The sequence below is a fragment of the Choloepus didactylus genome, chromosome 7 (genome assembly GCF_015220235.1).
Source record: "Choloepus didactylus isolate mChoDid1 chromosome 7, mChoDid1.pri, whole genome shotgun sequence".
NCBI classification, from domain to species: Eukaryota; Metazoa; Chordata; class Mammalia; order Pilosa; family Megalonychidae; genus Choloepus; species Choloepus didactylus.
Window position 1 is genome coordinate 83,169,829 of NC_051313.1, and position 26,657 is coordinate 83,196,485.

A 26,657-nucleotide genomic window follows, 5' to 3' on the forward strand; every position below is an offset into this window, starting at 1 on the left:
TTTTGCATTCAGGCAGCATTAGCAAACTAGAGCAGATTTTGGTACCAGGGAAGTGGGGTACTGGTGCTGCTGAGTTTGCAAATACCAAACATGTTGGAACGGCTTTTTAAATGTAAGGGGAAGATTCTGGAAGAATTATGAGGAGCTTGATAGAAAGGGACTAAACTGCTTTGAAGAGACTGTTTGTGGAAATATGGACTGTAAATGTACTTCTGATGAGGCCTTGAGCAGAAATGATGAATGAGTTGTTACAAACTGGAAGGAAGGCAATCCTTGTTTTAAAGTGGCAGAGAATTTGGCAAAATTGAGGCCTGGTGTTAGATGGAAGGCAGAATTTGAAAGCGACAAACTGGAATATTTAGCTGACGATATCGCCAAGCAAAATATACAAGAAGTAGCCTGGCTTTTACTTGCAGCTTATAGTAAAATGCGAGAGGACAAAAATAAGCTGAGAAATGAACTCTTGGTTTCAAAGAAACCAGAAATTGATGGCCTGAAAAATTCTGGGCTTCCAGGGGGTGAAACCCCAGAAGCTACAGCGCAACATGAGGATGCAATCAAATATGGAACCCAGCCGCCATTTCAGAACAAGCCAAGATTGGAGGAGTTGTTAAGCAGAAAGGATTTGTGGAAAATCCTATTGTCTGGTGGCTTTGACTCCTGTATGCTTCATGTGAAGCCAGCAGAATTGTTGCGAGATCTTTATAGACAGAGCCGCTGCTGGTCTGGACTGGAGGGAACAGACAAGGAACAAACTGAAGGACAAATTTCTTCAAAGACAGAGCCATGGAGGTTGAGGTCTGGAGTCAAGAGGCCTTGGACTGGGAGAGCGGAGTGGCTCACACGCATGGAAAGGGTGAGTTTGCCGCGGAGGTCGAGGGTGGGCCTTCTGCCTCGATGCTCTGGAAGAGTTTTGCCACCCCAGGCCCCAAAGCGGATGGAGCACATTCCCAGAGATTTGGGGAGAGCCTGGCTGCCACCCCACTGTTCTGAAGGGGTTGAGCGTGTGTCCCGGAGACGGAAAGGAATCCAGGTGCTGCCCTGATTTTTGAGGAGGATGGAGCCAAGAAGGTGGTCTCCCCAGTCTGTGGATATGTTGGAGAACTCACCCCAGCATTTGGAGAGGAAAGGGCTGCCAAAAAGGCCCTTAGGAAGGGTTAGTCTCCTGCTCTCTCAAGCCTCAAGGATGCATCGTTCTGTTAATGACTCTGACTTTGAAATCTAATGGAGTTTGTCCTGCAGGTTTTAGGAACTGTTTTGGTCCTGTTAACCCTGTTTTCCTTACTCTTTCTCCTTATGGCAATGGGAATGTTTATCCTATGAGTGTCCCTCCTTTGTATACTGGAAGCACATAACTTGTTCTAAGTTCACAGAGCCACAGCTAAAGGTAAATTGTGTCTTAGGACTGACCACGCCTGTAATTGATTTTGATGGGATCTTGTACTTAACTATTGTTACTGAAATGACTTAAGTTTCTGTGATATTGTTGTGGGATGAATGTACTTTGTATATGGAAAGATAATGTCATTTTGGGGTTCAGGGGTGGAATGTGCCAGTTTGAATGTATTATGTCCCCCCAAATGTCATGATCTTGGATGTAATTTTGTGTGGGCAGACCTATCAGTGTAAATTAGATCGTAATTCTTTGAGTGTTTCCATGGAAATGTGCCCCACCCAACTGTGGGTGATGACTCTGGATAATTTCCATGGAGGTGTTGGCCCGCCCATTCAGGGTGGGTCTGAATTAAATGACTGGAGCACTATATAAGATCAGACAGAAGGAGCAAGCTTGCTACAGCCAAGAGGGACACTTTGAAGAACACACTGGAACTGAGAGAGTAGCTGCAGATGAGAGACAGTTTGAAGATGGCCATTGGAAGCAGACTTTTGCTCTGGAGAAGCTAAGAGAGGAAAATACCCCAAGAGCAACTAAGAGTGACATTTTTGAGGAATTGCAGCCTAGAGAGGAACGTCCTGGGAGAAAGCCATTTTGAAACCAGAACTTTGAAGCGGACACCAGCCACATGCCTTCCCAACTAACAGAGGTTTTCCGGACACCACTGGCTATCCTCCAGTGAAGGTACCCGATTGCTGATGTGTTACCTTGGACACTTTATGGCCTTAAGACTGTAACTGTGCAACCAAATAAACCCCCTTTATAAAAGCCAATCCATCTCTGGTGTTTTGCATTCCAGCAGCATTAGACAACTAGAACAGCTGCCAAATCCTGAAGATGGTGATGGTGTCTTTATGCTTTTTTTCTGCTACATTCAGTTCATAGTTATTTCCAAAGAGTCAAATATAGGGGTGTGATGACCTCTATGGAAGAGCACCTTATAAAATTCACCCTTTATTATCAGCAGACTAGACTTTATATTTTATAGCATATGCCGGTATACATGTCCCTCTGTTATTGCACTGAATGTTCTATCTATAATGATTGATTTTCCTTTTGAGACTGTGAGCTTTTCAAGCACAGGTAATGCTCCTACTCAACTCTGTAAACCAAAACCTGCCATACATTAGATGTTTTAAAAACATTTATGTGACCAAAATTACATAGAAAAAAGAAAGGTACCCCAATATTTTAAAGTTTTTGGTTTTTTTTTTTTCCCCTTTTTAACTTCTCACAAAGGATTTGCTGTAAGCCTTCAAGTCATCTTGTCCAATCCAAAAGCTGTATTTAAGCGTCGTGGATCCCAGCCGGGGATGCAAGAATCAGACTTTCTTAAACAAATAACCACAGTTGAAGAACTGGAACCAAAAGCAAATAACTGCACCAAGGTACTCCTTTCACTTGTCTGCTTGACCTTATTTTTGAGCATCAACATTAAGCCTGTGGCTACCCAAAATATTTCCTTCCCCTTTAGGTTCTTGTGTGGCACACTCGGACAGAGAAGGTTAATTTGGCCAATGAGCCAAAGTACCACCTGGACACAGTAAAAATTGAGGTATAAATTTAAGCAGCAACTGGTGCAGTTTGCCTGGCCAATGGATGTGGAAGAGGATGTGTGGAGTTTAGGCTGCAGAACCTTCAGGTATTGTTTATTTTACTTAAGTACAACAGCCTATATTGTCATCTGATGGACATTTGTGCAAACAGCATGTCATTTAATAAGCTGGTTGGGTGGTATAAAATGTATGCTTTGTCTTCATTTGTTCTGCATGTTTTCCCCCAATCAAACTGGAAGATCTTTGTACGATACAGCTCAATGACAATGTAGGGTACATTGCAAATCTTGCGTACATTTCCTGCCCTTTGCCCCATTTGGCCTTGTAATTGATAGAACTGAATAGGTTTTGTAAACATATAACAGGTATTTTGTTAATTAAATGTTTCCAATTTCTGACCTTGCAACATTACATAATTTTTGGAAGTCTGGAGGCAGTATACACTGTAGGAAATAAAACCCACAAAAAAAGGTCGATGGATTCATCTGTTTAATATAGGGAAATAACATTTTGTCAATACTAGGCACCATAAAATGTAAACACAATTACTGTCATAAACCTGGATATACCATCAAGAATTGAAAGTGGCTTTGTTGTAGTTACCCTGTTTGCATATAGTGCAGAGAGAAAGGTCTTCATGTTAGCACTATGTACGTAAGAAGAGGTCCAAATTACGAGAGAGGCAGGTAAAATTGGAATTCTTTAAACATTCATTAAACTAAATTTTGTAGTAACATCCAGGTTTATCTTCCTTTCACTAACCATGTTCCCTGTTAAGCACATCATAACAACAGCACAGTGAAGTGAATGATGAAACAAAAGAATTATGATACACTAGAAAACAGTGCTCAGTGATACATTTACATTCTATTTATATGATTAAACATTTGATCATATAGTACCTTCCTACAAGATTACTGGCTAATTTGGGGGTGGGGTTTATACTGTTAGAGGTATTACTAACATGATAACTACTTCCCTTATATGCAAACATTAGACTATAATTTTATTCAGAGTGAAACTGATTATGCAAGTCGACTGAGCAGCTTCTCAAAGAATGTGGTTTATGAAATCATGGGAAATATGAGCAAAGCTGCCCTTGACATATAATGGTTTCTCAACCTGCTTCTCATCACTTAAAATTTAATCAGTACAGATCAACACAATCAGATAATTCTTAATGTGAATGAATGGGGAAAGAAAAAAAATATGTACATGAATAAACAGGGGAACTAGATGCGTTTTAGCAAGGAATGTCAGGTAGTAGTTCTGGATGAAACTTGTATTGCAGTTTTCATTTCCACAGTTGTGTGCTGAGAGTCTGACCCGATGAGCTTCCAGACCATCCTGCTGTTGTGCTGGGCGGCTGGCCAAACCCCACGGCAGGGTTTGCACTATTGATATTCATGCTGGCCATTTGCTGGCTCATCTGTGAAACACAGAAAGGCTTAGTTTAAGAGGCTTACTTCATTTTTAACTCATTTCTTTAGCCACAGTTAGACATTTTTAAATAGCTACCCTATTTTATTAAAAGCTGCCTTTAATTCAAGTTCATTAAAACAGTTATACAAAGTTTAATAGCAATGACTACAGTTATTTTTCAACTGACAGCTAACAGTTACTTTGCTTCCTTCTTGTTCTTTATTTTCTTCCACTTGTTAGCACTGTCCTTAAACTGATTTCAATCATTACATTTATTCACTTTCTCCACTCAATTTCTTGTCCCCAAAGTGTAACCACAGTTGGAAAAAAGTACCAAAGTAATCTCTGAATATGAACTGGGTATATGAGTATATTAAATAATGAGTCCATTATTCTCAGTTTCAACTATACTAGGATACTGTGCTTTAACAATGAAGATTTAGGAAAATTTTACAAAGTAAACTCCAAGATAGCTATTATTCTGCCTTAATTAAAATCTTTAATAGCTTTATAATGTTTTAAAAAGTAGTTATAAAACATACAATTTTTTCTTATCTAACTTAGACATCCAAAATTGATTTTCTTTGTATGCCATAAATAAGATTACAAGCATTTTTCTTCCAGGCTGGAGTCAAGTATGTATATAAGCATCTTAATAACCCTTTCCCTAATGTTTCTCTTACTTCTAAGATTGATGATAAATAAAGGAAAGGCAAGAAGATGTACAAGTAAGTATGTTTAAAACCTATGCTCAGTGTTGGCTTGTATTCTTACCTTAATAAAGCACATTTATTTGCAATTTTTCAAAGACACTAACATTATCCAAAGACACTGCTCAAGTGTCAGAAGCAGAAGATAACTAAAGGACATTTTAACCACCTTGCTGTTGGCCAACAGATTCCACTGAAGGCATGCTGGAGAACAACATTACTCCCCTGCACTGCCTTGAAGTAAGAGCCAACCTTGATATTAACTTGAGCTGGGTGGCCTTCAGCATTTTAGCCACACCAAAACTGTTACTGACATATGAGCTCATAATTTTTGAGATTCTCAGAGGGTAGAGACCGTTTAAATGATGGCAAAATTAACTTGGATCACTTATGTGATCTATAGTGATGTGCTAATATTAGTTAGAAATCACTGTAGACTATTCCTGAATGCGCTCAAGGTAAAACAACTGAGCAAAAAAGAAAAATATGCTGGAGGAACATCAAATAAGAAGTGTAAAGGGAGGAGGAACAGGAACATGCACTAAGTCTAGGGGTCTTCATCTATGGCGCTAGAGAAAAATTAGAACTAAGCACCTAAAGTGGAAATGGATTTGAAAGAGGTAATAGTAAAATGTTTCCTCTTAGGCCTAAATTAACAAGTAGAAATAGGATTATTAAATATGAATGGTATGTTTGAGCCCAGTAAGGACTTGTTCACATCATAGGGGAATTCTTGAACCAGTGAGTGCTCTTGTTAAACGGGAAAGAATTATAGGATAAGGAAAAAGAAAATACAACTTTACAGAGGTTTTGGAACAAAAGTTTTTTACAAATCCAGAAGCAGTAGCCACATGATGTAGAGAACAGCGCTCTCACAAAATAGTGCTTTGAGATAGGAGGCTGGATGTTTTTCTAATCTGTGAAAATTACAAAACTCCAAAATTTATTAGTGAAGATAGGTTGGTCTAAATGGACTACACAAACACCCCACCAGGGAACTGGGTTTGCTATTTCAAAAGGTGGAAGAAAGGGAAATTTCTAGCTGTTACAAATGGGGACGTATACCATTACAGTCATGTTACAATCTAAAATGAAAAAATTTTTAACATTTTATAAGGCCACTGACAGATCTTTTGTTGATGGAATGCAACTTCATTATCTCTATGGAAAGTTTTGACCTTATACAACATTACCCCTCCTAATTCTTCCTGTCTGATCATTCAATTTCAATACAGATAAATCTGTTTTTTGATTTGGAAGAGACTGGAGAGTAAATGACCCCTACCTGTGAGAGGCTCCACTGGGGCTGCTGAGCTTGTGGCAGACCAAACTTACTCTGGGGTGCACCCATCTGTCCCACTATTCCTCCTTGGGGCCCAACAACATTTTGAGGAAGTGGCATGACACCAGTTTGTGCACTTCCCATAAACCCATTGGGCATGGGCATGCCCACCATCATGCTGGCACTCTGTCCCATCACATTTCCCATAAGGCCAGAAGCTGCAGGCACAGGTACTCCCATCGCTGGAAAACCTTGAAACGCAGCCGGGGCTTGTGAGGTAAATGGTATATTTGCAGGTCCCATAAACACACCTGCATCATAAGAACCATGAAAAGAAAATAATGAAGAATACAGGGTTATTATAGATGTACTCACCTCTATAACAACAGAAAAAGGATTCTCTTTCTGAACTACCCATAGCAAAAATTTTAATTCCAATCTGGCTGTTCCTACTTCTCAGACCACCAACTTATACCTAAATCCACAGAGGTGGTTAATTCCAGGATGCAAACAACTCAGTTACTAAAGAAATTTAATTAGGAAAAATAAAGCTTACGTAATAGCCATGTAAAATAATATTCAATCTGAAGAGTAAACTAGGTAACACGAGATTAAATGCTGTTCCTGATGACTTGCACCACTGGTCTCCCACTATCAAATACCCAAGTGGGATCTGACTGTATCTGGCTGTAAAGGAAGCAGTTGGGTTGACATAAAATTTCAGTTTGTATATGAAATACAGTTCATTATTTTAGAGGAAATGGTCTGTAAAACTGTACAAATTTTAGAATGCTAGTGTGTTTTTAAAATTTCAAAACATTTTTGGAATCCATGTGATAATTCAGACTGCTTATTGTTTACCTGCAGAGAAAGTATCATACTGTACCTAAAGTCAAACTTCATGCAAATCAAATTTCAATAATTATTCAAAGATAATACATGTCTTATAAGCTTGTAAAATCATTTTAAGTGATGTGATCAGCTTGTTGATTCTAAATGAATAAAGCATTGTGAATCTTGTATGTGCTTTTTAATTCTAAATGCTTCATTTATTTTCAGTTTCTGAACTGTCTACACAACAAAAGCACCCAATACACCAGAAAATATAGGGAAGAAATAATATATATTATTACAATTACAAAGGATATACTTCTAGTAATGTCAGTGCAATATTCACTGAAAGCAGATTTGAAAATTAATTACCAGGAGTATTCTGCTGCTGAATGGTTCCTGTACCATACAGAGATAAGATGGAGTCTTTGGAAAGTTGTTTCTTTACAGATTCTTCTGATTTTGTAATTTGCTCAGTGAACAGATCCAGATCCCCAGGTGCTGCTGTAGACATGGTGGCAGCTGCTGGTACAGTTGGCATCCCCTAGAAAATACCAAAACAAGCTGCAAATTTGCATAGTAAAGCATAGCTCATCCATTTCTTAAAATCCAAATAGTTATGAAATTGGATAGAAATTAAACAATTGTAGAAGGTAAATGGTGACATTAAAGAGGATCATTCACAAGTGCACACCAAATCAACATCTTGGTTAAATGTTCATTGTTTCTTAATTTGAATTTAATGAGAGGCAGATTGAAGCTCTTTCATAAATAAGTTGTGTTTAGTTGCTAGGCTGACCACATTGGGTTCAATAGCAGGTATGTGGCTGCTGTTTGAGGATGACCACTCCTGGGAGATCCTCAAGCATCGCCCTTCCTCAGCTGCTACTGCTTCAAGGAATGGGTATCCCTTGGAATAAAGAACATTTCTATGGCTACAGCAGACTACAAGAGGGTCTTGCAAATGGCTAATTGAAAGGTTTTGTCTTTTAAAAAATTGCTTCGTGAGATTTAAATACAGCTAATCTAGAGCAGTATTAACATTAGAATGCTTCCAATCTGTCCAAGAATGGAATGGAGCAAAACCTTGACCACCTTTACTCTCAACCACATCCTACACTCCACTTTCGGAAAAGGGGACAAATGAACTACAAATACAATATTAGTGCAGCTAATTAGTATAAAACTAAAATTTTAGTTTAATCTGTTTCTTGCACACAGTATAGTTGAACTGATAACCTCAATCCCTTCTGTCATTAAATATTCAACCACGTTTATATTTGTTTATTTGCACTTGTTTTGGACATGGAAAAAGTTGCAGTGAATTCTATGAAGATTAGTAAAAGGTGGTTAACTATATTATATAGAATAAGGTGAGGTGCAAGTAGAAATTAAAGGTCATAGATATGATTTGTCTTGAATTTTTTTAAAAATTCAAACATTTAATGTCCTGGCTAGAAAACCATGCAATAAATTACCATCCAAGCATTCTCATAAACTAAGCAAGACAATATTTTGAATCAATTATGACTAAGCAAAAATTGTGATACAAAAATCTAAAATGTGTAAGCTGAGACATGATGAAATAACAAATAAATCAATGCCCTTGAATAAAATGTTGGAGCTACCACTCTGTGAGAAGCTCCCAGAAGCTAAAAGCGAGGGCTCTGGGCCAGCCTGCCTCATGACCCCCACTACTCTTACTATGTGTATGCCCTTAGATATGTCACTTAATCTAATTATCCCTATTTTACAGGAGAGAAACTGAAAGGAAAGGTTATCTACCTTATAAAGTTGTTGATGACTTTGAGAAGTGCTTAGCACAGTGACATGGTTAAGCATTCAGCAAGTATTTATTGTTAATGTTGTTAGATAACAAAGCAACTACATCACTCTGTGATCTTTCAACATGTTTAGTTTCTGTTTAATCTGCTCAAAACCCTGGTCTGATCCCTGTGGAAGAGCTATAACTGCAAGAAAACCCACAGTGGTTGGGGAAGCTATTTCCAGTCACGTACTAGAGCAGCTTGACTAATATTAGCATGCTCTAAACATAATGCGTGTGTATCTGCACACACACACACACACACACACACACGTCTTCAAATGAAAGTAGATACAGAACATCAACTTTTACATGGACACAGTCTAAAAACTGCCAAACCAAACAGTACAGCTAGTAAGCACTCAAATGTCCAACTTCACTTTGTGGTGCTCCATTTGCCAGCACCAGAACCCGAAGACAAAAGGAGTCCATCATCTGTCATTTTATACTGTGGGGCCTTAACAAAAGGGGCTCTCCTGGCCTTCTGGAATCCCAGAGCTGAACCAAGGACAGACCGCAGCACTTGTGCAGGTCTGGATAGTGCTGGTAAATGTGTATTACGATGACTGACAGAAAAGGAGCTTCCATATGCCACCACTGGGGGCTCTGGAACTCCACCCCTCTACCAAATACATGTACAGCCGTGTCAGCAAAGTAGTTTTAACCCTGTTAGGAAAAAACTAGACACCAGGCAAAGCAACTGCTTTAACCAATCTATCTCATATTCATATGAGTGGGAAAATCTTTTACTAGAATTTGTACTATGCTCAGGAAATAAAACTGGGAGTGGAAGAATATATGGTTCAGAGCAATTCATTAATTTGGTGTTCAAACTAGTTTGAGCTCAACTACACACAAAAACCCACCCAAATTAGTACCTTACATGGTACCAGCATAACAAATTTATACTTTCAGCTCCACGCATGAATTTCACTTGGAAGTCCCTCCCTGGCCCATTTTCAGAGGTATTATTTTGAAAATATGTCTTTACATGTAGGTTAGATAAAAGATAATTCTATTCAACAAATATTTTATTTTACGGAGCTTAATACAAATTGGCACAATGTCAATCCAAAACAATGTTCCAGAAAAGAATTAGATGTGATTAAAAACTATACCGTTATTCCCATCAGTTTTCTGATCAGAATGCACAGAGCAAGGGGGCCAAACCAACTGCTTATAAAGCCAAGAACTGCACCCCACATTCCTTATGGAGTACTTACACTTAAGAGTTAAATGAAGGCTGCATTGTTCTGTCTGTTGCTTTGATACTGAACAGAACATGTGAAGTACACTGAAGTCTCAGATGTGGGGTCTAATTCTCCAAGCACTTGCAAAGCAACTCTCACACTCCACTGGCATCTAAAGAAGTCTAGCAGATACAACAGCCTCACTAGAATGCTAGATCAAACTAAATTGCACTTTATGTTCAGATTGTCAGATATCCTAAATACTTCTTTCTTCAGCCACAATACTAATGTTAGATAATTTTTTATTGTCATGTAAATTCTCTTGCCTGTACAAATTCACAAGGTAGCTAATGCTAATTAACTGAAACAAAAGTAGGAATACTTTGTCCTTCTTTTTAGGTGTGTTGGAGGAGTTAGGGGCAAAGCCATCACATGTGAGTCAAGCTCTTTCCTGAAAATAATTTCATAAAGATCCATTTAAACTAGTTATTCATAAAAGAAAACTACTTTTTCAATTCTAGTGGTACATGACTATCATAACAACAATAAATATGTATAATAAAAATATACATAATTAGTCTCCTTAATGAGGCATAGGCTCTTATTAAACTTCTCCATCCAAACAATACAGATTTGGGCTCAGTTTTTTAAGAGAAAAAGAAGTCTTTTACCTAAAAAATCATGCTGTACTGAAACTAATTGGATGCTTATTTGTGAAGTATAAATTTAAAACTTCTTAATTTAAATTACTGTTTTAAATAGCTAAAACAGTTGAATTTGCTTGAAGTTTTTACTCTGTTTTTCCTGCAAGCAGAAGTTAAGACCAGCTTAGGGAAGAAAGAACCTACTGACTTTTAGTCAATGTTTACAAAAATACCCAGTCTGAAAACTTCTTAAGTGACTGGTTCATTTTTGGCAAAATCCAGTCTGTTCGCTTGCCTAAAGCAACAGAAAATTTTTTCTGTCAAGGTCCAGATAGTGACTATTTCAGGCATTGTGGGCCATACATACATCTTTGTCATAACTACTCAGCTCTGCTTCTACAGTGAGAAAGCAGCCAGATAATATATAAACAAATGGGAACAGCTGTGTTCCAATAAAACTTTATTTACAAAAACAACCTGCAGGCATAGTTTGCTAAGTTTCCTAAGTTCTGGCCTAAAGCAAATCAGTGACTGCTCTGAAACAATTTTTTCAACATTGAAAATTTGAAACTTTTACAAAAGGAAACAAGTCACATGTGCAAACCCACATTCTTACAACATACCTGAGCTGCAGGGATGATAGTTCCAGGCAAGGGATTGGAAATCATTGGCCCAAAGATGTCCAAATCATCATTCAAGGCTGGAATTGTGGTCATGTTCCCATTGGTCACTGGAGCCTCGGAAGGGCCATCTGTAGAGAACATAGATTCTTATTTTAAAGTACAATCTCTTAAATTACTTGAAAGGTGGCATTATTTTAAAAATTAATATGGTAAAAAAAAAAAAAAAGTTGAGAATGAAATTACGTGGTCCCTTTCTACACCAGGCCCTATCCCCTTTCCCTGAGAAACCACCTCCAGCTTTGTTTATTCTCCCAGATATAATCTTTACCTACCTTTTTCTAGGGGTGTGTGTGTGCGTATGCATGCATGTGCATGCACACTTGTGTGTTTTGGAGATCACGTCATATCACTATACCTACCTTTTAAATAAAGGTCAATGATTTAAAAAATATATGGAATTTGCATTTTTAAAGCCACAATAAGAAAAAAAAAATGGATAAGAAAAAAAACCACAAACATACACTATTTAAACTGGTTCTAAAGCAAGCATCCATAAAACTCTTAAGTAAATCCTTCCTTTATTTAAGCAAGCATAGTCACCTTTAATGATAGCAGTACTGAACCACTGGTTGTACAGGGATAAGGATTCCGACAGAGGGCCAGTATCTTATATCAGCTTCCTACTTACCCTACCATTCACACACACAATTTTTTTAAGATTTTAGTTTATATTCCCTTTTTACATTATTGCTGAATTTACAAGGTGGGTGTAGAGCAGAGTGGGAGCAGAAGAGAGGATTTGCAAGCACAGTGTTCCAGACAATAGAACATTCTCATGCAGCTCAGCTTTCTGTAGTCAACACCAAGTAACAATTCTGAGCATCGCAGCTCCAGCATCTTGAGGTTGATATCTTAACAGATCTTCTAATTTAACAATTTAAATCTCGCTTGCTTTCTCTGATAGACCATATCCTCAAAGGTAAATCAGTCATCTTTAAAGCCTCTTAAATATTGAGTGGGATATCTTGCACAGGGTAGGTACTCAAATATTTGACATTTAAAGGTTTACCACCAATGCCTACCACAACCCAGAGAAACTCATGTTTCTTCTGTTTTTCAAAGTTTAACTGTAGAAATTGGCATCTTTTATTGCCTTGTCAGTTAAAGCTTCAGTTAATCACAAAGAATTATCATTAATATCAGTGAATAAATGGTCACAATAAAAATATTTTTACTGCTTAAATGACAGAGTATGTGAAATCCAAATTATGTTAATTTGGGAGACCTCAAATGCAATTATTTTCCCAATCATTTTCTGTGATGTCACGTCATAACCATAAGAAAGAAATTATGTACATACTACAAAAGTACATGTTACATGTTTTATCTATATTAAGCACTGTGGACAATTTAAAGGTGAAGCAGTCAAAATGCATGGATTATTGCTATTTTATAATATACAGAATCTTAAATTAGACAGCTATTAATTAAAATTCTAATATGATTCATATGAAATTAATTTTTTCATTTCTAACCTTTTCAAATGGCAACATTAATTTTGAAGACAGACCTCTTTAAAGAGCTATTTTATGTTTTCCAGACCACTCCACACTACACATCATACAAACATGAACCAGAAATAAAGTGATGATTTAAAAGGAAATGGTATTCTAGATTAAAAATACTAAAGGGACACCTTCTCTGTGGTATCTATAGCATCTCAAGAAAGAAACTCAAATGATAATGACATGTAAGCCAATGGTGTTTTAACTCACAAACTGCAAACTAGGGCTGGGGCAACAACCTCAACAAATAGACATGTTTAATTCCATATCAATGAGGAGGCACTTTATAGCAGAAAACATAACTGTATTATATACATGCAATTTAAATCCACAAACAGGATATGTCAATGTAGTTCATAGAACAGCAGGGTGCCCAGGTACCACATGAGGTTCAATGACAGGCAAATGATCTGATTTCATTACTTTTATAAACTGTATATCTTTCAACATTTTAAACCATTCTAAATAGTACATTATACTCAGAATATTCATTTATTATACATTCAAATCTAAATCCTACTCAGTGTCTGGTAGTATATTATCTAATCTGTAAAACAACATACAGCACGTTATTTGATTACTGAAGTCCTATTTTACCCTATACCCTTCAAGATCATATATATATAATAAAAACAGTTAACACACAGTAATTGTTTTGTGCCATGCCTGTGTAGACACACACACACGTTTAATTTTTATAACAATGCTAGGAATTAGGTACTATTAATTATCTCCACTAATAGACAGCAAGGAAAGTTCAATTTGCCAGTGTCACAGAGCTACAGCAAAACTTTATTTTGTAATTTTATTTATTTTTTTAACTATAAAAGCAACACATTCTTGTAAAAGATTCGAATCATGCAAAAATAAGGATATTAAAAGGCCTCTACCATACATTTTCTATGTTTATAAACATGCTTAAAAATATGATTAAAATAACTTATGTAAGTTCATACAAAAAATATTTCCTCTGTGGGGGGAGGGTTGCATTCTATGAGATTGCATGGACCTATAATGACTTATTCAGTCCTTCATTGATGCATATTTAGGTAGGTTCCAGATTTTCACAATTACAAAAACAGAACAATGAACATCTAAGCTCCTTAATATGAAATCTATACAGCGCACTTCCTTTCACTACAAGGTAACCTGATTTCTGTTTCCACCATTGCACTGCAAACAGCTCCATACTCTGAATCTGTTTTTGTTGTTTGAATTAATGATTTAAAAACTGAACTCTTGAAATCTCAGAAAGGCATTCCACACAGGTAACAAAGTTGTGCTCTCTTTGTAACAATACCATGGATAATGGAGCCTTCATGAAAGTCAACTCACTAAGTCTAAAGGCTTTGAAATCTTTTAGAATGAGACAGTGGAAGCACCTTCTAAGGGACAGTGATCCTTGTTGCCAGGTTGACACCATTTTCAATCAACTGGGGAAGATTTTTTTTCTTACCCTGAAAAACCTGAGGTAAGGATTCTCTCACAGGCTTGATTCTCTTTTATTCATCGAAGTTCAGCCTTGTGATGGGCACAAATGACTACTTCTCTCCCCTCATACCCACAAATACCTGCCCTCTTTTTCCCTCGCCCCCAGTCTCTCCCTACATGATCTGGGTTCTGGACTTGACACTCATCAATTCTCCTTGATACTACAAGAGCTAAGCATCCATGAAAATGTTGAAAAACCAATCCTTTCCTAGGTGAAAAAGTTCTCAGCCTTGCATATTCAGTAAAGACAGTTGCCAAAGTTTAAAAAATATTTCATAAGTATTTCCCAATGCGTTTCAATGTTTGCTAATTTTACTTAGTACTTCTTTAAAATATTGTTTCATTTTGAAGGTCACTTTTTAAATTTTCAATATTTAAAAAGGACAAAGACTCATTGCCATCATTATAAACATCATACTTATACTGGACAAAAAATTGTTTTAACTTCTATTTTGACATAACTTCAAACTTACAGAGCAGTTGCAAAAATAATACAAACCCTATAAAAAGAACTCCAACGTATACCCCCAACCCCATCCCCACCCCCCCCATATACAGATCCACCAATTTTAACATTTTGCCACTTTTGCACTCCCTCTCTCCATTTCTATTTTCTGAACATCTGAGAGCGGGTTGCTCACATCATACTTCTGGAACATACAATACTTCCATGTACATTTCCTATGAACAAGAACATTCACTTATGTAATCACCTTAATGCAGTTACCAAGTTCAAGAAATTTAACATTAAAACAAAGCTTACAGTCTATATTCCAATTTTTTCTTAAGTCCAAATAAGGTCCTTTTGAGTCTTTTCTCCAGATTAGATCCCACCCAGGATCATGTATTTCATTTAACTGTCATTATCTCTTTAGTTTCTCTCTCCTTTTTTAAATTGTGGAAACATATATACAACATAAATCTTCCCATCCCAATCCCTTTGAAGCATATCATTAGTGGAATTAATCACATTCACAATACTGCAGCACCCTCACCACCATCCATCACTATAACTCTCCCTTCACCTCAAACAGAAACCCTACACTCATTTTGCATTAACTCTCAGTTACTCCTGCCTCCCCACCCCTGGTAACCTGTACTCTTACTTCCTTTCTCTATGAGTTTACATATTCTCTGACATTTTCTTTGTGGTTACCCTGGGGCTTAAATTTAACATCCTAAATCTATAACAATCTTGTTGTTTTGATACTAACTTAACTTCAGTAGCATACATAAACTATGTTTCTATATTCCTTTCCCCCCACCTGTATGTAGTTCTTGTCACAAGTTACCTATTTATATATTGTAAGTCCAAAAACCATTCGTTTCTCATTACATTTTATGCATTTGCCTTTTAGATCCTATAGGAAGTAAAAAGTGGAGTTACAAATAAAAAATACAAGAGTGCTGGTATTTATATTTAGCCGTGTCATTATCTTTGCCAGAGATCTTTGTTTCATGTAGTTTCAGTCAATTGTCTAGTGTCCTTTCCTTTCAACCTGCAGAACTCCCTTTAGCACTTCTTGTAGAGCCGGTTTAGTGGTGATGAGGTCCCTCAGCTTTTCTTTATCTGGGAATATCTTAATCCCTCCCTCATTTTTGAAAGACAGTTTTGCCAGATATAGAATCCTTATATGTTTTCCCACTGCCTTCTTGCCTCAAAGGTTTCCATTTTTAAAGAATGTTTACGTGTTATCATTTTGTCTCCATAAGAGACGGTAAGCGCATCTCTCTCCTTCCATTATCACTCTAGTTTCACAGAAACTAGAGCACAGAGAGATTAAATGATTTCCTCAATGTTACTTCCCTAGTTAGGTAGCAAAACTTGTCCTAGAATGGAGTCCCTGGCCCTTAGACTAGTGCCCTTTTCTTTAAATCACATTTCAGGAAAAGCCATATTAATTACGATACCCAATTACAAAGAAATCACTTAAAATTTTGAACCAGCTTTTAAATAGTTTATAATTATCTGAGAGAAGTAGTGACAACAATAATCCAAAAACAATTCAATGTCTCACACACACTTCCTCATCATCTCCCCATTCTAATTTCCTTGTACCAAACCCAGTATTATCTAAATTTACAGTGAGGGATACAAGCGGATATGATAATCAATGACCCAGTATTATCTAAATTTACAGTGAGGGATACAAGCGGATATGATAATCAATGAGAACACGGGGCTGAGAGAAGCAACAAAGAACATTCACAAATCACCAGGAGTTTAATGCATCCTTTTGATCAAGACCACTAATAGTGCAGTTGCTGCTGAATGAATACAAAGCTCAGAGCCTGTAATAGCAAGAGTATCAGGATTTTGAAAACTTATGCAGTTTTTCAGATAAATAATAAAAATTTTTAGGAATAAAGCTTATTCAAATTAAATGGTTTAAATAGTGTAAATCACAATTTAAGAAATATTTTAATCATCATAGGTTATGTTTTGTTTGCATACATACACTTCTCACAATAAAATGAGCAATCCAGATAAATGGAAACCTCTTCTTCCAGGTGGAAGGAACCTCAGACCAACCCACACAGCACATTCTATGAGGTAAGTGGATGTCTGTATAAACAACTAATCAGAATTCACCATACACCTGCACCTCGGTGTGTGTCCCTTGTTCGGCTGCAGAATGGTGGTGGGAGCAGCCAGCAGCAGGAGGTAGTAGTCCCCTTTAATCAGTATGCAGAGACCAAGATTACAAGAAAAGCTTAAGGCAAATGGAAGAAATTTAGCTGGGGACAACACTATAAAGAATGATAATGAAGCACAAAGGACCCCTTGAAAAGGCAATGAGCAAACAGAAGAAATTAAGACAATGCAGTAAAATGAAAAAGGGATTTCAATCTTAAAGACAAGGCATCAAACTTTGTAACTTGTGGATACCTATTTTCTTTTTACATGTTACTTAACATTTCAGGCTAGCATTTTATTTGGAAACTGAATTGGTAGATGAATGTTTTAAACTGCACATATATCAGAAATGCTACCATTTAAAAGAAAAGGTTAAAATGTTTTGAGCTAAAAAGAAAAAAGTTGTTAAAATCAGTGTTCCATCTCACATGAACATAAGGCATGCCCAGCATGCCATTTGCTGGCCTACTTTCACATCATGACACTTGATAGATGCTTGGAAAGAAGGTAACATTTCAAATGACAGTCTTGAAGGCCAGTCTCTATCATTTAGAAATCCTCAATATAGTAAGCCTGTCAATTCTATTAACTGTAGCTATACCAGACCTCATCTGACACCTATAATCCAAATAAGTAAAAGGGTAAAAAAAAATTTTTAACTACATTTACTGTCTTCCTTTTGGCCCATTCCACATGCCTTCGAATTGTAGTTTATAAATCAAAAGGAAATAAGAATACTAAAATACTTCAAATTTCAATAACATTTTTAACACTAAAAATATCTTTTTATTTTTTAAGTTCTATGTGTCAGATACTCTGATTAATGCTTTACACATGGTATCTCAATTTAATACTTATATCAACTCTGGAAGTGAGATTATTTCAAAGGAGTTTACATAGTACACCTCAGATTTTAACAGAGGTCTAGGTGGTACATATTACCAGAAAACTCATCTGTTATAACCAGTTTGGGCAGCCTTCTCCAGTGCCCAAGACAAAAGCAGGTGCCCTTTCCCTACCCAGGGTTAAAAGAGTTTACATGGCCTTTGTCCTTCCTCCCGAAAGAGGGCAGGGGCTGGCTTTTATATCCAGCCCAGGCACAGTACTTGGCCTGAATTCCCTTCTGAGGGAACTGATGACTCCTGAGCCTACAAAACTTGGCACCACCTCCACTGCAGGCCACACTACCCACATCCAGTAAGCCAGGCCTACCGGCTTTACCTCCCAAATATTCCTCTAATCCAGGGGCTGCAAAGTGGCCTCTTGAAGCACCTTATCCTTTCCATTTTATTTTTTTAAGGGCATCTGAATGCAATTAGATTACAGTGTGCCCAGTATGCTACAGGCCTCTCTACTCCATACTGGCTACAAGTCCTTGTGCAGTCCCTCATGCCTTGTCACCAAGAAGAGATAGTGCAGCTGCCTCCCCACCAGTCTTCCTGGAATCAGCCCTTCTTCTGCAGCCCTCCCTCCTCACACGGCTGGCAGATTCTCTTTCTACAATAAAGATCTTTAAAGACAAAATTCTCTTAAAAACTTGTTGCTTCCTACATGCCTACACAGTCACGTCCTTCCTTCTGTGTCTCCCAGTCAATCATCCCAGGTTTTACACCTTGCCACCCCCTACCTCCCACTCTCGTTACCCTCTAGCCTAATCACATCCAACTCTTGAACGTGCCCGAACATGCCAGGGTTTTCATGCCTTTACATATGTCTCTCCTCTGGCCTCTTACAAAACTCCTATTCATCTTTCAAGAACCACCTCTCTTTCTTGATAAACCGTCTCTTATAAGGAAAATCTCTAGCTCATTTTTGTCTCCACAGCATTTGATATGAACATAATCATATGCATCACATTGTATTATATCAGTTTTTATTTCTTTGCCTTCCTGTGCAATTCCTAAAGGCAAATATTATGTTATTCCCATTTTATCTTCAAGACTTAATTTAGTTCTTTGCACAAAGCAAAATGCTCTATAAATGATGAATAGAAATGCTTTTCAAACATAGATTATGGGAGTATTCCTAAGTGACAGCAGGGCCATGGTAGAAAGCAATTAATGGTCCAGTGTTCCTACTTTTGATGGGAGAAAAAGTGAAATAATGACACTGTTTTTGAAAAGTACCAATAATCTCCTGGTTACACATCTCCCTTTTCAGTCCTTGCCCTACTTTACCACCACCACATTTAACCCTAGCTGACCCTCCCTCCGTGAAAATCTCTTCCCTGTGGTGTCAGGACCACATTCTCCTGGAAGACCCCAAGGCCCCTGCTGTTGAAAACCTTTGCTGGCTCCTCCTCTTCTCTTTTTTCACAGCCACAGCTTCCACACCACTGCTTGCCTGAGCTATTACAACTGCTTCCTGAATGGAATCCCTACATGGGGGCTTCCTCTCTCCAGTTCACCAATTACAATGAGGCTAGAATTATCTCTCTAAATTAGAAATGACCCTCCAGAGTCACTTTGTCCACAGCTTGGTGTATCAATGCTGCTACAGCACCACACATGGCTACTCATGGATGGGCCAGTCTCTTCCACTAATCTGAAACTGCCACCTTCCTGGCCAGAGCCACATCGTACTCTCCTACAGATATTTTTCAAGTATTCCCTATAGTACTTGACAGGTACTCCAAAGCTGTCTGCTGAATAATAAGATACAGATGGGTTTTAAATCATAAGATTCTATACAAAGGTGAGCACAATTACCTGTGTTTATCTGGGTAGTTGTCTATCTTTTCCAACTACTATTCACTCTATGGAGAAACTCCATAACATTAGATTTAACTTGAAGTAAGTTTGTAGTACAATATAAATTATATTTGCTCCTCCTGTGGTTATCAGCAGTAAGAAAACTAGCTTTTGAATTGAAGAAAATAAAATTTAACTTGGGAATTTTAGTATTATTCCAGATTTCAAACTGAATTCTTGTAACCAATTGTTTTACATAATTCCATTTCTTCCCCCAGCAATAATTCTCTGCTAGTTTCAGACTGCAACCCCACCCCAACTTGCATTACTGTACAAATACAAAGCAGGATTTTTTGGTATTTACTAGAGTTCCATGAACTCTGCTGGTGCTCAATAAATACTGAATTCATCCTTTACTTTAATGTCAGAGGCATTAGCTGGTTGTAATCTACTTTCATAAATAATAAAAAAAAAGTCAACTAATCCAGTTTAAGGCAGATAAGAATGTAAGAAGTAAATGGATGTTATGTTTTTCATTACCGTTTTTGACTAAGCTTGAATATTCAGCCTTGAGAACACTCTTGCTACAACGAAAACTGCCAAGACTAATTCTTCATCAGTAACTACTGAGGTATCATCCTGAGAAGAAATGAATTTAAAGTGGAAATAGCATTGGTTAAAGAAGACTGTTTGAAGTAAGTGATGCTCTTCTTAATGGCAAAACTCCTTCTTAAAGCTTTATAAAATTTCATGTTACTCAAAGAACTCCTTTCATTTTGTGCTCCAGCAGTTATTTAAAACTTTTTCTTTAATTAAATGTTATACTAAAATACATGACTTGCTTTATGAAATGAAATAAACTCAAGTGTCTTACTTTGCGAATTCAAGTCATAAATGTCCATTTGAAACTTTTTAAAATTTTCAAGCTTCAAAATGTTCTCAAATGTATTTTTAAAAAATAGGTGCCTGAGAAGTAAGTGGAGTTATTTTTATTTTTTTAATTAATTTTTCTTGCTGCTAAACAGTTGGTATTTTGGCTAATATACTTACAATGACTGAAATAGCCTTAAAAGATGGTTCTAACACTCTTGCTCTGTTTGTCCCTCCGTTTCCAAGCTGCTATCATGCTGCCAATTTCCTGTGCAACAGGCAAGAAATCTACTTTTGCACATTCCTACATTTGGCCCCTTTTGAGCATGGGATGTCCATCTTACAATCAGGTACTAGAATGTCATATAAGGGAAAGCCCTGCAGGGCTACCAGTATTTCAGGAGACAAGCACATATTGATTTACAGCTGCTCTCTGAGATTGTTGAAAAATGGTTCAAGGAGTAAACTTAGTAAAAAATGATTGTTTAAAAATATATGCATGAAACATCTCTACCATTTTACAGCCTCAAAGAAAAGAAATATATAAATATGAGATCAAATTGTACAAAACAAATTTCTTTCTAAATGTTAAAAAACGGTGACAAACTAGATTTTTCTCAGGTTCTCCGAATTGCCTTTGGAAGCTCAATTCTTTGAGCCATTTGAAAATCCTCCACAGTCCAAAGACCATGCCTGTGATCACTGTTTCCTTTTGTCTCCCTCTTTCTCTCTCAATGGTAATGGCTATTCATGGAGTCCTATTCTAAGTTACTCGGCATAATTTCAGTCCCTCCTCCGCACATCCCTTCAAGGTCCAGGCTATTTCTTACTCATCTCTTCTGGCCCAATGTTCCTTAACAGTCTAAGCACAGTCACTATGTGCAAATTACTGTGCTAAGTGCTCCCCAAAAAAGCAGTCCATTTATTCTGGCCATCAACCACAGACGGTTTCTTATGTCCATTTCCTGGACAAAGACCCTAGAGCCCAGACAAAATAAAAGTACTACCTTTAAATTCACTGCTCCCCTCACTACAACTGTCAACAGCTATCAACTTGACAGCTATCAACCATACCTATCAACTTGAAAAATGGATCCACTGTCTGTTTTGGATAGCACAGTCTCATCTGGTAGTCTTATTAGAGTTTTACTTTCTATCACAGCCCAACAGAGTAGCAGTTAAGAACATGGGCCCTGGAGTCAGACTACACAGGTTTGAATCTGGGCTCTGTGACCTACTAGCTATGTGACCTCAAAGAATTTACTTAACCTTTCTGTGCCCCAGGTTTTTAATCTTAAATGGAAATAATGTTTCCATTCACCAACATCAGGGCTGTTGCAAAGAGTCAATGAATAAATACCTGGAAACACTCAAAATAGTGCCTGGCACATATAAAGCACTGTCTAAATATTTCTTTAAGTAATAAGTTAGTGACTTAATACTTGGGTCAAACACCTTTCTTTGGTTCATTGTAACAGCGGAGACTGGCCTTTAGAAGCAGGCAAACTTTGATTTCAGTCCCATTTCTACTGGATAGCAGCTGCCTTGGAAGTTAACTTTTGTTAGCTTTAGGTTTCTTGCTGTTTACAAAAAAAAGAAGAAAGAAGAAAGAGAAAAATAAAGTGGTATGTGTATGTAAAATACTCTCTACAATTTAAGGGGTTGTTATAAGGATGAAATACACTTTTGCCAGATACTGGGACAAAGCCCCCTATGGTTCCTCCTTGCCAACAAAGCCTACCTCCCACTGCAGTTTGAGTATTTGTTTTTCTAGCCTCTCTTGCAAATGGAGTGAGGTCATGTAATCCAATCCTGACCAAGAGGACCCTGCACTCTCCTGGAGAAATTTTCTGGGAAAAGATTTTCTTCCTGGAGGTGGGAAGGAGGGACTATGACAAAAAAGCAATCATTTGTTCAAAGAACAATCCTTACAATCTCTGTGAGGATGGGATGCTGGGAGCTGAAATACTATCAGGTGACCATGAGGGACAAGCCTAAGGATCAAATAGAGTCAGTGCTGTTGATGACGGTAGCAGAATGGGAAGAAAGAAGAGCCAGGCTCCCTGGCATCACCGTCCCACGACTACATAGGCCTGGACCCACCATGTCTCCAAATTTTTTGTCTGGTGAGATAATTAGATGCCCTTACTTTTTTTTTTTTCAAAGAGAGAAAGAGTTTTATTGCTAGGCACAAAGCAGGAGAGCAGATGGGATGGCCTAATAGCCCAAACCTGTCTCCCTGGAACTGCAGTAATTTTGACAGCTTTATAGTATCAAAAGATGGGCAGGTTTTTGGATAATGAGCACAATGACCCCAGATAATGTAATTAGAGGTGACTTAATTATTGAGGATGCGCAGATTGATTACAGGTTTAGTCACAAAACATATGTAAGAAAATGGTGGCTTTAATATGATGACAGGCATGATTTTTAGTTTTATAATGAGGTATAGGTGACTTGTAGGCTAAAATCTAAGCTACTTTGCTTGTCAGGCAGGCCCAGTTTGGTTAGATCCAGCTTCAGTTATCAAGATAACTTTGAACTTGGGGTAGGTTAGTTCTGGGCTGACCCAAGACCTTTCATTAATAAACATTAGGGGCTGTCTTCAGTGATCCTAAGACTTTAAAGTAAAAAAAAAATGGATAAATGGGTACAAGTGAAGGTTTTCACAATCACAAGGGCACAAGATAAAGGCTATACAATTGTTATCAGAGATCAAGGCATTTCAGGTATTTCTCTGTCTATTCTAATATATCAGAAGGTAAAAAGGAATATCTATATAATGATTCAGTAATTATAATTAGCCCTTAAATCCTAACTTCTTGGTTACAACTTCTCCCTCTCATTTGATAATTTTCTCTCAATCTTGAGGGATATCTGGGCAACAACTCTTCTAACTTTGTACTGAGAAAAGAGGCATCAATATTATGGGGCAAAGGGATGAAACTGGTTGTTGTTCTTGTAGAGATCAGTACTTCTGGATTTCAGAGCTTATCTGGTATAAGAGCAATCCAGAGGCTTTAAATCTCTGAAAAACAAACTTAATAAGTAAAACTTTTATAGAGCCCAGGGTATCCTTTAGGGTTTTAAGGAAAACTGTTGACTTGGGCTTGCCATATTGTGGCAGTTTGTAATATCTGGCTGAAATTTGCATAAGAGTAAATTCCAGAATGACTGGCTTCTTGACTCATTTGAAATCTCTTAGCCATTTAAACTCTATTTCTTTCTTTTCCCCCTTTTGATCATCCAATTCCATGATGCCAGGGCCAGGCTCATCCCTGGGTTCATGTCCCACGTTGCCAGATAGACTTATACCCCTGGAAGTCATGTCCCACGTAGTGGGGAGGTAGTGAATTTATTTGCAGAGTGGCTTAGAGAGAGAGCCCACATTTGAGTAACAAAAGGGGTTTCCTGGGGTGACTCTTAGGAATTAATTATAAGCAGGCTTACCTTTGCCATTACAGAAATAAGTTTCACAAGGGCAAGCCTCAAGATCAAGGGCCTGGCCCATCAAACTGGGAGCCCTCAGTGCCTAAGAGAACATCAGGAATTCCCCAGGTAGGGAAGTTTAACACTTCCACTTTTTCTCCAGTCCCTCAAGGGACCGTGCAAATACTTTCTCGTATTTTACCTAAAATATTTTAAAATGAGATGCCTGTACTTTTTAAGCCCCTTTCAGTTTTCTGTTACCTGCAGTCAGAAGTAGCCTCATTCATAGGCCCTTTTCACTCCTTTAAACACCTAGCTGTATTCTCTCATTGCTGTCCTGTCCATCAGTACATTCTCTGATGTCTTTGCTGTTTCAGCACTACCAAGAAGCTGCCCCTTCTTGCTCTCTTCTAGCCCCCACACCTCCATTCCCATTTCTGGTGCCTGTTCTCCAAATCGCTTCTTTGCACAGACTCAGGACCACCTGTCCAATGGCAGTTCCCTTACACCAATATATTCATCTATCTGCATTTTCTTTCTTCCACAGGTTTGATTTCACAAAAATGCAACCAATTCTTAAGGCCTCCTTTTGAAAAGGTTATAATGGTTCATAATATTCAATTGAACATTTTCTTTTGAGCAGAAGCAATGAAAGTTTTTTTTCAGGTTTTAAACCACATCTGAAAAAAGTAGCAGACTATAAAATTACTTTGGTCATTTTAGCTACAGTATTCCTCTTCCGTTACTCCTTTCACTGCTCCCCATCTCCTGCAAAAGGGGGACGGGGGACATGCACACAATGGCACAAATATCCTCCTGACTTCGTCAAATACATCGTTCATAGGACTCTGGTGAGTTTTCAGAACTGCTGCTGCTAAGATTGGCATTCTTTTATTTAGTCATTCCCTAACCTGTTTTATTTTACATTGTAGAGATTTTGAGAAACTTAGAAATTCTCTTGCAGAAATTTTCTGCTTTAAAAGCTAAGTAGAGTACTTTCTTTGTTTTTTTCTTTTAGTTTGTTTCTGTCCAGAAAATCTTTTTGAAACAAAAATATTTAGAGAAAAAGGATAATGTATTTATCTCCCTTATTATATAAAACTGGAGGATATGTTACTAAAATTAAGTGGATTATATACTATTAATTACATTTAACTAGCATTGTAAACCCAACTTAACCTGCCACTGTGATAAGATAAACCTTTATTTCTTGAAACACAGCATGAATAAGGAAACTTTAAAACCTGCAAACTTTTCTTATAAACTTACCCAAAGTTGTTTGTCCTCTGAATTTTTTCAATTTAAGAAAAATCTGAGATAACCTCCATCTCTTTCTCTATATGTTCGGTATTTAATATTACTTAAAGAAAAAAACTTATGAAATGTTCAAGCAGAAATCTCCTTAAAGTGAATATAAGATAAAAGAGATAAAATGGATATTAATAGTATAAATTTGAGGTCTGAAACCTCTCTTATAACACATTCAAATGTATAATCGCAAAACTATAATTAAAAAAAGAATAGATAAAATCAAATCAATTTTTCTTAAACAGTGAACACAGAAACACTATGACTATACCCCTGAGCTAGACTTTCATTACAAAGATCATACTTGATTCTTTGTGAGATGTTTTCTGGAGCACAGTACTCTCATACACCCGCAGCAGTCTACCCCAGTAACACATACAGCTCTCTGCCTGATAAGACTGCTGGTCAAGGCCTTTGACAAAGGACTAGATGTTCTGCAGTAGGCAGGCAGTGCATGGATGGCCACAAAACAGAAAGCCAGGAGGGCTTTCTACCTTTTATGGGAGATTGAACTGAAACCTGAAAGGTCATATTTAACACCAGCAACTTATGATTCTCCTCAAGCCTTACGATTAGAGCATGATATTTTATCCTCAGATGGGAACTGTCTACCAAAACAAAAAAGTACTGCTGAATAAATGTATCAGTCAGGGCAGGGTGGGTGGGATGGGGGTTACCCTAACCAACTGTTAAACTGTCAGACTTATCATGTAAAAACAAAGCAATAACCAACAAGTAATGGACAACAGCATAAAGTATAATTTCAGTCCTAGAATAATTACACAGGTAGGGACATGAAAAGCATACCCACCTACTCTAGAAGCTGATTTGAATTCTCTTCCAACCATAAAAGTACATATTCAAATCACGATGGCTCTGGAGTTTGATTCTAGTCTGGAACATTCAGGGCTCATTCAGTCTGGCCAGGCTTTAGTCAAGAAGGGCCCAAATACATCGACTGATGAATGGAATGGTGAACTGTGGTGTATACATACAATGGAATATTGAGTGGCTGTAAGAAATGAAGTTGTGAGGTATGCAACTAGATAAATGGAACTTGAGGACAGTATGTTGTGTGAAATAAGTCAGAAATGAAAAGACAGACATTATAACCCCTAACTAATATAGACTAACTATAATGTGCAAACTCTGAGAATTGACTCTGAGAGCATGGTTTATCAGGGAAA

General features: G+C 37.4%; 2 protein-coding genes across 7 annotated transcripts in view; one reads left to right on the forward strand and one right to left on the reverse strand.

Annotated features, from left to right (window-relative positions):
• Window positions 1–17,089, forward strand: part of B3GAT2 (beta-1,3-glucuronyltransferase 2) — a 111,385-nt gene extending 94,296 nt beyond the window's left edge. The window contains exons 3-5 of one of the 2 annotated variants that reach the window (XR_005218041.1): window positions 2,636–2,784; window positions 2,871–3,038; window positions 17,047–17,089. Coding sequence is in view for 1 of the 2 variants with exons in the window: in XM_037844149.1 (XP_037700077.1) it covers window positions 2,636–2,784; window positions 2,871–2,957 (236 nt within the window). In the remaining variant the exon portion in view is untranslated. Of the gene's footprint in view, window positions 1–2,635; window positions 2,785–2,870; window positions 7,387–17,046 lie in introns of those variants that run through there. The other variant, XM_037844149.1, reaches the window with a different exon arrangement.
• SMAP1 (small ArfGAP 1) overlaps window positions 3,425–26,657 on the reverse strand; it is a 247,140-nt gene continuing 223,907 nt past the window's right edge. For 4 of the 5 annotated variants that reach the window (XM_037844144.1, XM_037844143.1, XM_037844145.1 and 1 more), the window contains 4 exons: window positions 11,480–11,607; window positions 7,570–7,741; window positions 6,370–6,677; window positions 3,425–4,381 (listed from right to left, as the gene is read on the reverse strand). In XM_037844144.1, the coding sequence (XP_037700072.1) occupies window positions 4,247–4,381; window positions 6,370–6,677; window positions 7,570–7,741; window positions 11,480–11,607 (743 nt within the window). In that variant the 3' untranslated portion in view covers window positions 3,425–4,246. Of the gene's footprint in view, window positions 4,382–4,405; window positions 5,319–6,369; window positions 6,678–7,569; window positions 7,742–11,479; window positions 11,608–26,657 lie in introns of those variants that run through there. The other variant, XM_037844147.1, reaches the window with a different exon arrangement.